Source organism: Macaca mulatta, chromosome X (assembly GCF_049350105.2).
Source record: "Macaca mulatta isolate MMU2019108-1 chromosome X, T2T-MMU8v2.0, whole genome shotgun sequence".
Lineage (NCBI taxonomy): Eukaryota > Metazoa > Chordata > Mammalia > Primates > Cercopithecidae > Macaca > Macaca mulatta.
Window position 1 is genome coordinate 140,194,022 of NC_133426.1, and position 14,719 is coordinate 140,208,740.

The window sequence follows — 14,719 nt, forward strand, 5'->3', positions numbered from 1 at the left end:
ACATTTAACTATGGCTTGGATATAATACTATATCTTTTTTAAAACATTGACAGATGATAAAATTTAATTAATCAAGCACTCTACTCAGAAGAACTAAATAACATGTATTTAAGAAGTTTCACTCTAGTGGTTTTTGACCTTAAAATACAATTGCTAATTGTATGCTGGAATAAAGAAAAAAGAAACCTCTCACCTTCTTCGGCTGGATAAGGTTTCTTCATGTTCTACATGAGCAACTTTTAATACTTTCTTGTCAATAAACAGATCTTCAGGATAATAAGCAGATCTATATTGGCGTTGTTGAGAATGGGCACATAACTTGCCAATCTGAAAAAAGAAATGCAATATAATTATATGATACTTGTGCAGATATGATAGTAGAAACAAATTCTGAAAGGCACTTCAATTTCTTCCCCCAATTTTAAATAGCAGAACAAAGCTATGACTAGAGTCAAAAAAGGTGATAAGCTTGTAAGGCAACGAACCATTGGTGGAAAGAAGGCTGGAGACTGAGAATGGGGACCCCATTCTGAATACAGCCTATTCAGAGATTTCCTAAGATATAAAAATGGCTTTTTTTTCTATAGTGAAGTATACATTTGAGAGGACCGCCAACACAGGCCTCATGCTATTCATACCTTTTAATGGCATTTGGTATTAATACATATGAAGAAGTTCACAAAAGGGAATTGCAAAATTTAGGAAGAACTGGTGCAGAAGATGAGGGTTGTGTAGCCAGTTAATAGAAGAGCTGCCTCCCAAGCACAGAGTGCTCCCAATTTCTATGAGTATTTTGATATAAGACCCAAGCTAAGGTACTCTGATAAAAAGTGTGGTTGCTCATCTGGCTTTCCTAAAAATGCCCAAGGGAAGAAGGCAAGTCAACCAATCAGTAGCCAGTGACAGGCAGCTCACACCTGTAATTCCAACACTTTGGGAGGCTGAGGCAAGAGGATCACTTGTGGTCAGGAGTTCAAGGCCAGCCTGGGCAACACAGCAAGACCCAGTCTCTGCAAAAAGTAAAAACTTAGCCAGGCATGGTGGTGTACACCTGTAGTCCCAGCTACTCAGGAGGCTGAGGTAGGAGGATCGTTTGAGCCCAGGAGGTCAAGGCTGCAGTGAGCCATGATTGTGCCACTGCACTCCAGCCTGAGTAATAGAAGGAGATCCTGTTTCTAATAAATAAATAAATAAATAAGCAAGCGTAATCACCTATGAATCATATATCATTAAATAAGCTCAGGATTAAAAGTATTTTAAAAACATAATTGCTCAAGAGTCTCCCTTTCTTCCTTCCTCCCTGTCTCCTTCTTTCCTCCCTTCTTCCCTCCCTTTCTTCCTTCCATCTTTTCTCATTCATTCATTCAAAAATATTTATTGGATATCTCTCTCTAAAGCTGACCTCTTTTATACTCATATAGCAATACTTTTTAAAAAATGGTATAATCTTTCTTACTTAGCTCCATTCTACTTGATTTTTTTGGTTTAATTATTACTAGATTTGCTACTTTTTTCACGTTCAAGCAAAAGCCTAAATGAACTTCCATATAAAGAAATATGAATATTAACATTCTTATATATCTCCCTTGTGCCAGACACTATGCCAACGATTATCATCCCCATTTTAGAGATGAAGAAATTGAGGCTTAGGGAGTTAGGTGACTTGCATGAGGCAAATAAACAGCGGACTGATTTGTCTGACTTAGAACCCATTTGTCTGATTTCAAAGTTTATGCAGTATTGCCTTCCTAGCAGATAATGCTTGACCTTCCAGTGGCTTACATTGTACATTGTAGAAAAATATAAAGAATTACCGGTGCTCAAAAACATAGCCACCCAACGTAGCCAAGGTAAATATATAGACTGTAAACTTCAGGAAAAATATTAGAAATATTTGGCAAGGAGAAGGGTTGTATGTTTGTCACTTTTGTATTTCCACGCTATTCAGACTGGATTTTGTGCACTGTTAGGTGAATTAATTGAAGCGAATTGAAAGAATCTTCTATTATCAGCCTCAGCTCAGCACTCTACTTATAAGCCATGGGCTCTGTGTGGTAATCCCAGCTTCTGGATTTCTCAAGATGGTCCTGACAGCATTTACTAAGTTATCTATTTATACAGCTTTGGAAGGCTTTTCATATAAATACATTATTGAATTAGAAAAAAAATCTAGAATCAGAGTAGCATCACCTTCATTTATAAAAGATAGCATCTATAGTTTGATATTCAGATGAGCTATACTCAATGGTTTATCTTAATGGGAATAAAACAAAAGCCGAAGACACTTAAAGACATTCAATTTAGCTTTGGAATGCATGATACTGAATTTTTCAGATGTGCTTATATAATGCTATGTGACTTGGGCTAATATTAATTTCAAACAAAGTGTGTGCATTCCATGAATATGCCTTAACTAGTAGCAGTCTGGTAGGGTGCTTTAGGTCAGGGCCTACCTAGCTGGACTGGAGAGTTAAGTTCCATTCATTTTCAAAGCATATAATGCAGATGCCAAATAAATGAGGGCAGACTATGTATTACCACTTTCTATCTGAAGACATATACATGTTTACTTTGTGAAAATGCAGGTGAAATTTCATGGAACAAAACCTTGATGTTTGTTCCATTAATGTCTATTATTCTGTGAACAAACATTCATGTGAGAACTTATTTCACTAGGATCAAAGTATTCTTGGCACATTCAGGAGCACAGTACACTTTCTCTTGACCTACACCTGTTCCCAATCCAGCACCAAAATCAAATCTTTCACACATCTTTCACAGTAACTTGTCTACTTGCAACCCACAGCTGTGAAATCTCCTTCCCCATTGAAAGTCAGCCCTTTGTATCAGTGAATAGTATCTGGTCCACAGCAAGACTTTAAAGTTTTTGACCCCCTCCCCCCACTCGCCAGCTCCAACCTACTGGAAAGGGGTGCAGCTGAGGCAAAAGTAGGAAGGTTAAGAATAAATGATAATGTTGCCACTCTGCAATCTGACCTTTCTTCCCAAGCCACCCAATGTGGTATTATCAAGCCAGCTTTCCAAGGCTCTGTGTGGGGTAAGGGGCAAACAATGGTGTCCTGCCAATAACCCTACTCCTCCATCTGAAATGTGCCATATCTTATCAGACAGGCTGCATTTTCTTCCACAAATCTACCATGAAGCAAATTCTTCTCATATACAAAGCATTTGTCAAATATATTCCCTCCTTTGGGCCCTTCTCCCTACATCTTTCACCTCCACACTATGTGAGCTATAGGTGAATATTATGAGCTTATTTTGAGAAGTGGACACTAAAAGAAAACATAACTTACAAAGAGATGCAGCATTCACATTAAAGAAGTCCTTTCAGCTTCACACTAGGGAAATGTCAGGCTATGCTGGGAGACTTGAGTCTTATTCTTCAGCAGCCCCTACTGAAGAAGTCAGCCTCTCAAGTGGCATTTTAGAAATCAGTATCCTGCCCAAAAATTTTAGGCTCTTAAATAAGAAGTGCAATCCAATTTCCTTTCACTGACTAATGTATCTAGTCAAGGATGCTGCTACCTTTAAATTTGGTTAGTTGGAGGGAATTTATTGGATAGGTGAGTGTCTCTATCAAAAGACTGGAGTATAAAACCTTTTTGTTTTCCATAGACCGTGATTCCTAAAGGTGTTTTTTATTTATGTGCCAGACTTATGACAAGGAAAGCAATAGTGTTCTGCAGGGTTACAAGTCCTGAAACATAAGAAGAAGGCAGGGCCTCTGACCATATCCAGGCCAGGAAGATAATTTTTTTTTTTTTTTTTTTTTGAAACAGAGTCTCGCTCTGTCGTCCATGCTGGAGTGCAGTGGTGCGACCTCAGCTCACTGCAAGCTCCACCTCCCGGGTTCACGCCATTCTCCTGCCTCAGCCTCCCGAGTAGCTGGGACTATAGGCACCCACCACCGTGCCCAGCTAATTTTTTGTATTTTTAGTAGAGATGGGGTTCACTGTGTTAGCCAGGATGGTCTCGATTTCCTGATCTCGTGATCCACCTGCCTGGGCCTCCCAAAGTGTTGGGATTACAGGCGTGAGCCACCATGCCCGGCCAGGAAGACATTTTAGTAACCTTAGCATCATTCTTTTCTGCCAGGATCCAGAAGCACCATCCTTGCACCTACATAAGGAAAATACACTGCTGGGACCCAGCAAGGTATAGATCAGGGGTGTCCAATCTTTTGGCTTCCCTGGGCCACAATGGAAGAAGAAGAATTGTCTTGGGCCACACATAAAATAAACTAACACTAACGATAGCTGATGAGCTAGAAAAAAAAATCACCAAAAAATATCATAATGTTTTAAGAAAGTTTATGAATTTATGTTGGGCCACATTCAAAGCCATCTTGGGCTGCATGCAGCCTGCAAGCTGCAGGTTGGACAAGCATGGTCTAGATCATGCAAAGCCCAGTAGGCTGGGCATCAAGAAACCTGGCCTACCACCCCACTTTCACCTCTCACCCACACCAGGACTTCACTGTGACCTGGTCCCATAGCTTCACTCTACCTGTAACTCTAGCCCTATACACATGAGGAAGATAGGATATTTGAAGTGCCGTATTTTCTTCTCAGTTTCCTTGAAAAAAAAAAAGGTGAAAATTACTTTCTGAATGGAGTATGTTATTGCAGGGCAGGGAAAATTTTATTTTCTTGACCTATGCCTGAGGCACCTCTAATAAAAGACAAATTAAAAAGGGAAATCCATACAAATATGTTTAATATAAGTTTTACGTCACACAAGATCCTTTAGAAAGGAAGACCCAAAGAAATGGTGAAAGCTGTGGATTTTTATGCTAAGTTTGTTAAGGAAATGGAGAGTAGTGAATTGTGATTGGACAAAGAGGTTATAACTGAATGGTAATAAACTGGGGGAAACTTAGCCAGGGCAGTTTCTTCAGATTTTTCTTTGTGTCCCTGTAACTTTGGAGGTAAAGATGTTTCTTTCTTCTGGGTATAGGGTGGGTACCTCTCACATGACGGTCTTATGACATACTTCAGAAGAGGGTCAGTTAGGTTTTATGACCTGCTTCAGGGGAGAAGGGTGAGGGGAACGTGAGAGTGACTTTCTTGTTTTGGGGGTTTTCTTAAATGCAAAGGCGCCATATTTTGGGGTGGTGTGTCCTGAATCCCATTATTACCAAAGACTCTGAAATCATGCAAAAATTTGGTCTGATATAATTCACTCCTATACCTTATAATGAACATGTCAAGAAATGCAGCTACTCCATTGGTTAAAATCTGTCATTCTCAGGCCCCTATTCACTGTTGGTTCTGGGAACTCTCAAGTGACAAAAAAATTCAGACTTGATCTTTTACTCCAGATGACTGAACAGAGAAAGAAAGCCTATATCGAAAGCTTCTCAACAATACCAACACTTCACGTTTCTTACACAATACCCTATTCCAACCTAGTGCTTCATAGATAACTTCTACATCCATTCTCCATTCTCTTCACTCAGTCCTACCAACAATGCTGTGAGGTATACAGAGCAGGTATTACTTATTTATTTATTTTTTTGGGACAGGGTCTTGCTCTGTTGCCCAGGCTGGAGTGCCATGGTGTGGTCATGGCTCACTGCAGCCTTGATCTCCCCAGGCTCAGGTAATCCTCCCATTTAAGCCTCCTGAGCAGCTGGGACTACAGGCACACACCACCATGCCTAGATAATGTAGCTAGACACGGGCTCTCACCATGTTGCCCAGACTGGTCTTGAACTCCTGGACTCAAGTGATCTGCCCACCTTGGTCTCCCAAAGCGCTAGGATTACACAGAATGGGTATTATTAGCCCCATTTTTAGATATAAGGAAACTGAAGCTCACAAAAATTGGGGAACTTAAAAGCAAGGTCACAATGTTAGTAAATGGTAGAGCTGGGATTTGAATGCTGGTCTGTCTGACTCTAAAACCTATGTTTCTGTTTTTGATTTTCCCGTGTCATGGATTTCTGTCACTGGCATAGGCTCTGGGGCTTCCCAGTATCGGGTGTGGCCCAGGTCTGTGGTTATGTGGACACCTTACCTATAATTAGAGGATAGTAATAATGATGAAAAATCCTCTAAACATATTCCAAGAAATGGCTAAAGTTGTTCAACAGAAAACTGACATTCAATTTTAACTTAGGTTTCAGGTAGTATTTCAAGTGGCAGTAAGCCAATAGTGGGATGATTTAAATTCTTTGGTCTGCCAAGTAAGAGTCAATTAGTAACCATACGAAAGCACTGCATGTCAAATTCTATGGAAGAGGAGGCTCCCAAGTAGGTCTAGCCTGCCACTTGCTGCCTGCAGGATGTCCCTTGACCCTGGCTCCAGAATTCAGATTATTGGGTCAACTACAAAATCTTTGGTAATTCCTACATTTAAAAATATTCTGATGTTTAACCATCTGATCTTTGGCAAAGTTGACTCCCTATTCAATAAACAGTGCTAGGATAAATGGCTAGCCATATGCAAAAGATTGAAACTGGACACCTATCTTTCACCATATATAAAAATTAACTCAAGATGGATAGATTAAAGACTTAAATGTTAGACTTCAAACTATAAAAATCCTAGAAGAAAACCAAGGAAATACACTTTTTTTTTTTTTTTTTTTTTTTGAGACAGAGTCTCACTCTGTCGCCCAGGCTGGAGTGCAGTGGCACAATCTCAGCTCACAGCAAGCTCCGCCTCCTGGGTTCATGCCATTCTCCTGCCTCAGCCTCCCGAGTAGCTGGGACTACAGGTGCCTGCCACCATGCCCAGCTAATTTTTTGTATTTTTAGTAGAGACAGGGTTTCACCGTGTTAGCCAGGATGGTCTTGATCTCCTGACTTTGTGATTCGCCCGCCTCGGCCTCCCAAAGTGCTGGGATTACAGGCGTGAGCCACCGCACCCGGCCTGGAAATACACTTCTTGATATCACCCTTGGCAAAGCATTTATGGCTAAATCCTCAAAAGCAATTGCAACAAAAACAAAAATTGACAAGTGGAACCTAATTAAACTAAAGAGCTTCTGCACAGTAAGAGAAACTATTAAGGGAGTAAACAGACAACCTACAGAATGGGAGAAAATATTTGCAAACTATGCATCTGACAAAAGCCTAATATCCAGAATCTATAAGGAACTTAAATAAATCAACAAGAAAAAACAAATAGCCCCATTAAAAAGTGGGCAAAGGACATGAACGGACACTCCTTAAAAGAAGACATACAAGTGGCCAATTGGCGCGGCGCGGTGGCTCAAGCCTGTAAGCTCAAGCCTCCCGGGAGGCGGAGCTTACAGTGAGCTGAGATCCGGCCACTGCACTCCAGCCTGGGCGACAGAGGGAGACTCCGTCTCAAAAAAAAAAAAAAAAAAAAAGACATACAAGTGGCCAATAAAGATATGAAAAAAATGCTTATCATCACTAATCATCAGAGAAATGCAAATCAAAATCACAATGAGATATCATCTCACAGAATTTAGAATGGCTTTTGTTAAATAGTCTCAAAACAACAGATGCTGGTGAGGATGCAGAGAGAAGGGAACATTTACACATTGCTGGTGGGAGTGTAAATTAGTCCAGCCACTGCGGAGGGGAGTTTGGAGATTCCTCAAAGAACTAAGAGGTGAACTACCATTTGATTCAACAATACCATTACTGGGTATATAGCCAAAGGAAAACAAATCATTCTACCAAAAAGACACCTGCACCCATATGTTCATCACAGCACTATTCACAATAGCAAAGACATGCAATCAACCCAGGTGCTCATCAACAGCAGACTGGCTAAAAAAAATGTTGTACATATACACTATGGAATACTACTCAGCCACAAACAAGCATGAAATATTGCTCCTTGCAGCAACATGGATGCAGTTGGAGACTATTTTCTTAAGCAAAGTAATGCCGGGACAGAAAATCAAATACCACATGTTCTCACTTATTAGTGGGAGCTTAATGTTAAATACACATGGACATAAAGATGGGAATCACAGACACTGGGAACTACAAGAGGGGAGAAGGAGGAAAAGGGACATGGGCTAAAAAACTATCTATTGGGTACTATGCTCACTACCTGGGTGATGGGACCATCCATACCCCAAACCTCAGCATCATGCAATATGCCCATATGACAAACCTGCACATGTACTCCCTGAATCCAAAAAAAAAAAGGTTATTTGAAACTGTGATGTTTTTATGTTTCTGAAACATATATTTAATATTTTATAGGAGAATCCTGTCCTTATGTAACACCAGTGTAATTAAAATATCCAAAGGGAGAAAACCCAGATCAATATTCTGGGTTTAACAACCTGGAGAGATTCAGCAAGGTGAGGACCTAGTATGCACTGTGTTTAGTAAATTTAAATGATTGATAATGATGACATGAGTCACTTCAGTGGAGAAGTTCTGAAAATAAGAATCATAAGATGTAGAATATATGGAGATTAAGCAAATACATGGAAAGCATAGACAGTTGTTTTACATAAAGGTTATGTCATGTGTCTTATTAAGTATAATTAATATAATTAATCGTGTGTTAGTAATTTTCAGAGATAATTTTAATGGAGGGGGGCAGAGTTTATGCTGCAGCACATTAGCTCTTTTGGTTGACGTACTCTTTTTTTTAATTGAATGTTTTAAGACCCAATATACATAAAATAAAATGCATCCCTGAATTGTGGTTTGATGAGATTTGTAAATGTATACACATGTGTAAACACTACCTCATAATGCATAAAATATTGTCATAATTTTATAGTGACTGACATTTTAATCACTACAGATGAGATTTGTCTTTTTTAGGATTAGATTGATAACAGAAAGAAAGAACAGAAATATAGAAAATAAATATGGATAGATTCAGTATTTACATATTTGTTTCTGCTTTTTTGCTCAGGATAATTTTTTCTTTGAGGAACTCTATGTTGGTGGTTTACCATAGTTTGTTCTTTTAATTGTTGAATAAATATACCAAATATGTTTACACATTTGGGTAGTTTCCACATTTTTGCTTTTGTGAATAAAGCTGCACTGTTTACTCAAATCTTGTCGTTTCATTTTCAAATATGTTTTGTAAATACTCCCTCCCAGTATCTGGTTTTTCCCTTTTCTTAGTGATGCCTTTTGCACAGAACACTTTTTTAAAAATTTTGATGAACTTGATTTTATCTATTTTTGCAGCTTTATGATTGATGCTGTTTTCCATCCAAAGAAGTCTTTCCATATGGCAATGTCACAGACATATTTTCTTCAGAACTGTTACCGTTTGTACATTTATGATGAGGTATTTAACCCATTCTGTGTTAATTTTTGTATATTGTGTGATGTAAAGATTGCTGTTTTCACGGCCTAGTTGATGGGATCATTGGGACCCGAAGCTTCAGTGTCGTACAATATACCCATGTAACAAATCTGCAAGTGTACCCTCTGATCTGTAATAAAAGCTGAAAATATTTAAAAAAGAAATAAAATAAATTGATCTTAAATAAAATTTGTACATGGCTAGATATTACCTGTTGATTTCCCTTTCACTGACATTTCTACTTCATTTCACAGTGCTTAAATCATATGACCTGTTGGATTTCTACTTTCACAAAGTTAATGACATGTTTAGGCCTAATGCTTTTCCTTTAAATATTTTTCTCTGGTATTTAAAAATAATGTGTATGCTCTGTTTATCTGTCATGAATGCTATCCATTTGTTTATCTGATTAACTTGTCAAACTTTCCAAATTATTTAACACTCAAGAAATAATGATTATGTTTTTCCAAATATTTACCAGATTATTTCAGTACAATTTGTTAAGATCATTCCTCATTTAGTTACTTCAATTTTTTATTTCTTTAAATTTAATTGGCCATATTTTGGATCTATTTCTGAACTCCATTCTGTTTATTTAAATGTTTGTGCTTATGCAAATATATCATTCTCTTAATTGAAGTGTTATTATAATGTCTTGAATTCAGTTAATGAAAGTTCATTCAACTTAGAAAAAAAAGTGCTTTTCTGAGAAATGTTGCCAAATACCGTTTAAATTTAGTCTTGGATCATTGATGGATTCATCAGAACCCTAAAGAATTAAACTAAAACTTCCTCTGGGAGTTATGCAATTTAAATATCAACTCTGATCTAGTTGTCTAGTTTGGATGAATATTACCTGTGGCATTTGCTTTGTGGTACCTTGGGGCTGAAGGTGGAGTTGGGTGGGAATTTCATAGTTTTCCAGTTAAAATAAAATGATGAATTTCAGTTCATTCTCTTGAATCATCTATCATACCACTATACAATTTCATTTAATTAAATCTTCAAAGTTTAAAAACAATATATACATTGAAATTATGTGATATACAACATAAACTTTTTAATAGTAGCAACCGTGCCCATTTAACAATTCTACAGGTATAATAAAAATGCTAATATATGTTAATGTTTAGTCTGTGGTTAATGTTTTGTCTTGTTAATTTCCCCAGGGCTTTTATTACTGATTTAAATCTGCCACACTACTCAACTGATTGCACTGCTTCCACAAACTGCATGGAGGTAGCTCAAATGAATACTGATTAACAGAAATGAACAAACATTTGGCTAAGCAAACCATTCTTATTATAGGCTTGTAATCATTACATACATTTTCTTACAATGAGATGGGCATGGCAGGCATTTTCCTCTCACTTTTCCTACAGAAAATATGCATATGAGCATTAAATTAATTTATAACCTTGTACTTCAGAAAGAACATCATTATTAATTAACTATTGATTGATCTGATATAGAGCACAGAGGATAATGAACAGACCTGGTGACAATGTAAGCGTTTTTTTCTTTCCTCACCTTTCAGACATTTTGCTGTGACTCATTGTTAATTTCTTGACCATTAAGATAAAAGCTCACTAATAATCTGTAATGTATTAAGAATCAAGCAATTTTAAGAAATCAAGTGCTATTATTTGAACATTTCATACAAGTTAGTTCTTGAAGTAAATTGGAATCCAAAAAAGGGACAAATGTCCTACAGATCAGCCTGCTGCTAAGTTGAACTACAGCACGGTATTATCGTGAAAGGAACACACAATTTGGAGTCAGGATACCTGGGGCCCAGTGTCAGTTCATCCTCTTACCATTTCAATAACCCTAGACAAGTCATTTACTTTCCTTGAAACTCAGCCTCCTCATCTGCAAAATGGAGATAATTAAAATGCCTGCTAGACCTGGCTGTAATGTGAAGATCAAATGAAACAATGGTTGAAAGTGTAATGTCTCCCCCAACCAGATAGAAATTTGACTCATTCTTAAGTGGGGACTACTTCCTTCTGCAGCCTGCTTTGTGTCATAATCCTGGCTCAGCTGGTCAGGAACATGGGTAGCTATATGTCCCTGAAAGGGAAGCACATGGAAATTGCTCAAGTCTGGCAGCCACACAATTGGGTCCGGTCTGATCTGGAATATCTGGAATATTCTCTTCTCTTCTTCTAATATCAAATTACCAATAGGTGGTACATGAGTTTGGCTGTTTATGCTGTGTCTCATACCCACATGCTTGTGTCTGAGGGGCTGAATGCTGTAGGGAAGGGAGACAGGTTTTAAATGCTCCTTATGTAGAAGAGACTTACATTTTGCTAATTTATATCTGCCACAAACGGAGTCTGAGCTGAAAGCAGAATCCTGCATGTGTGCCTAACACTTCTTATGCATTACCAATCCCTTTGCAGCACCAGGAGTCCATGACATTATTATTTAACCACGTGAAACCATCAATGTGCAGGTTAAAAGAGAACTTTGTGTAGTAAATCAACTCAATACTGATTTCAAATACCACTCCCCCAAATATACTCATCTCCTTGTGTCCTTTGTCCCAGTGAAAAGGAATTACCTCCTATTCAATTGCTCAAGCCAGAAGAAACCAAAAAATTTCTGGTGATTTCTCCCTCTCTCTAACTTCTCTACATCCAGACACGAAGTCTTGTTTATTGCCTCTTATAAATAACCTTTCAATTTGTGAACTTTTCTCTATCTTTAGGTCTAGGATTCCATCAACTGTCTCTTAGAGCAGTGCTTCTCAAACTTTAATGTGTATACAAATCACCTGAAAATCTTATTCACAGAGTTTCATCTTCAACAGATCTGGGGTGAAGTCTGAGATGATTAGCAAGGCCCTAGCATAGCGGTTCTCAAAGTGTGGTCCTAAAACAAGCAGCATCAATACCATCTGGGCACTTGTTAGAAATGCACATTTTGGGGCCAGACTTTGACCTACTGAATCAGAAATCCTGGGAGCAGAGCCCAGCTTTTAACAAGCCCTCCAGGGGGTTCTGATGCATACAAGTTGGAGAACCACTGCCACATAGACCATCCCAACAGCCTCTTAATTGGTCTCCAAAGCTCCAGTTTTGACCTCCTCCAATCCATTCCTTCCAGTTCTCTGAGACCTCTTGGGAGGTCCTAAAAGGCAAACCTATTTTCATAATAATACTAAGACTTTATTTGTCCTTTTTACTCTTATTCTCTCACAAGTACACAGAGGAAATTTCAAGAGGCAACATGATGTAAAATGATATCACTGCTCTGAAATATGTATTTGTGCATTCTAGAATGTTCTAAGGGAGCAAGTAAAAATACATGCATTTTCAGAGTTTAACTTATACTCAGAACTTAGTGCTCTTACTGGCTATTTAGGTTATGCATACCATAATCTTTGTAACCTTCTTATCATTTAATCAATTGTTATTTGGAAATCTAGAAGTTTTGTATCTATGTGAAAATATATGAAGTGAACATACTTTGTAGTCTTATTTTGCAATAACACTTTAAAATATTTTTTGAAGAATATAAATTTTAAATTTTTTCTACAACTTACTGGACATATTATACAATAAGATACAATTTATTTGCAACATGTTTTTCTGATATTTAAGAATGGATGACTGGCTTTGAAAAAGGAGATTAGAAGACTTACTTCACCAACCCACAGCAGCAATTTCTACATCTAAAACTGATAAAAACATGTCAAAACAACTTATCACAGGGTTCTGGCTCATGGAAGAGAGGGATCTACTCTGTAGATTACAATTGTAATTAAGAAACAAAAATGCAACAAAAGCTGTCTTTTCTTTGACCTTATAGACATGCATAATTTATTTTATTTTTCTGATGCAAAAGAACATTTTGGAATAGGATATTAGAGTGTAAGTTAAATTATAGAGTCATCTTGAAATTAATTATTTGGAGTTTAAAGAAAATGAAATTAAACATTCAAAGTAAATGTTATGAGCTCTTTAAAAGTCAAAAGTGTTTATTATGGCTTTTCCAAATAGAAATGAAAAATGCACTGAAACATACTATAGGGTAAGTTACTGCATTATATTAGCTGTAGAAGTACACACAATTGTGAAAAAACTAATAAATCCCTGTAGAGGCTGGCGCAATGGCTCACACTTGTAATCCTAGCATTTTGGGAGGCCAAGACGGGAGGATCACTTGAGGTCAGGAGTTTGAAACCAGCCTGGCCAACATGGTGAACCCCGTCTCTACTAAAAAAAAAATAAAAATAAAAATAAAAATTAGCCAGGCTTGGTGGCAGGCACCTGTAATCCCAGCTACTTGGGAGGCTGAGGCAGGAGAATTGCTTGAACCCAGGAGGCGGAGGTTACAGTGAGCCGAGATCACACCACTGTACTCCAGCCTGGGGAAAAGAGTGAGACGCCCTCTCAAAAAAAATAAAAATAAAAAATAAAAATAAACCCCTGTAGAGTTGACATTACTGAATGCCTGCTGGGTGAAAAGTCATAGAAAAAATCATGCCACTCTCCAAGGATGGAGAAACAAACTCATCAAATAAAAGGTTTACCCACAAACATAAAGCTCTCTTTAGTTAATGTCTCTTCTGCAGAATGTGTTTTTGCCTTATAAATGGACAAATCTACAGATTTGGGGTGGAATTGCTGTTTTGCTTATATTCATCCAGTATTAAGCACTAACTAATCATTGAAGAAGATCTATTATGTGAAAGCTTTGGGGGAAAAAAAAAAAAAAAACATGAGTGGTGTTGAAATATTCAAAGTGTTAAATAACATTGTTAAAATTAATGGTTTTACCTTAAACAAATGTGATGACATTTGCACTGATGCAAAAGCTATGGTGGGTAAAACTGCTTGCACCTTATCATGAGTCAGGGTAGTGACACCAAACTGCAATAGTAGTCATTGTAGTTTTCACTGCCAAGCACACACATTTTTTAAAAAGCTAGTTTCACTTAAGAATGTACTTGAAGAGGCAGTAAAAGTTAATTTTATCAAATCTTGACCCTTGACTACATGTCTTTTTTGATATTATGTGTGATGAAATGGGAAGTATACATAAAGTACTTCTGGTATATACTAAAGTACGATGGTCATCTAGAGGAAAAGCACAAGTGTGATTGACTTGTGAGATGAACTAAACACTTTTTAAATGCAACACTATTTTTACTTGAAAGAAAAACTGACAGACAAACTCTTATTCAAACTCAAGTATTTTGTAGGCATTTTCTTGGAAATGAACAAAACAAGCCTGTTACTTCAAGGGAAACAACTGACAGTGTGCATAGCCAATGACAGAATTTACACTTTCAGGCAAAAATTAGAATTTGGGAAAACTTGTTATCTTCCACTATGAAACTTGACAGCTTCCCAATACCTAAAGGCTTTTCTGATGAGAACAGTGGTGACACTAATGAATATGAGTTTTGATGTTATAC

The 14,719-nt window shown here is 37.6% G+C and overlaps 1 protein-coding gene across 3 annotated transcripts in view; it reads right to left on the reverse strand.

Moving 5' to 3' along the window:
- GPC3 (glypican 3) overlaps window positions 1-14,719 on the reverse strand; it is a 455,475-nt gene that overhangs the window by 164,657 nt on the left and 276,099 nt on the right. For all 3 annotated transcript variants that reach the window (XM_015128213.3, XM_077988476.1, XM_077988475.1), the window contains exon 4: window positions 194-327. In XM_015128213.3, the coding sequence (XP_014983699.1) occupies window positions 194-327 (134 nt within the window). The remainder of the gene's footprint in view (window positions 1-193; window positions 328-14,719) is intronic.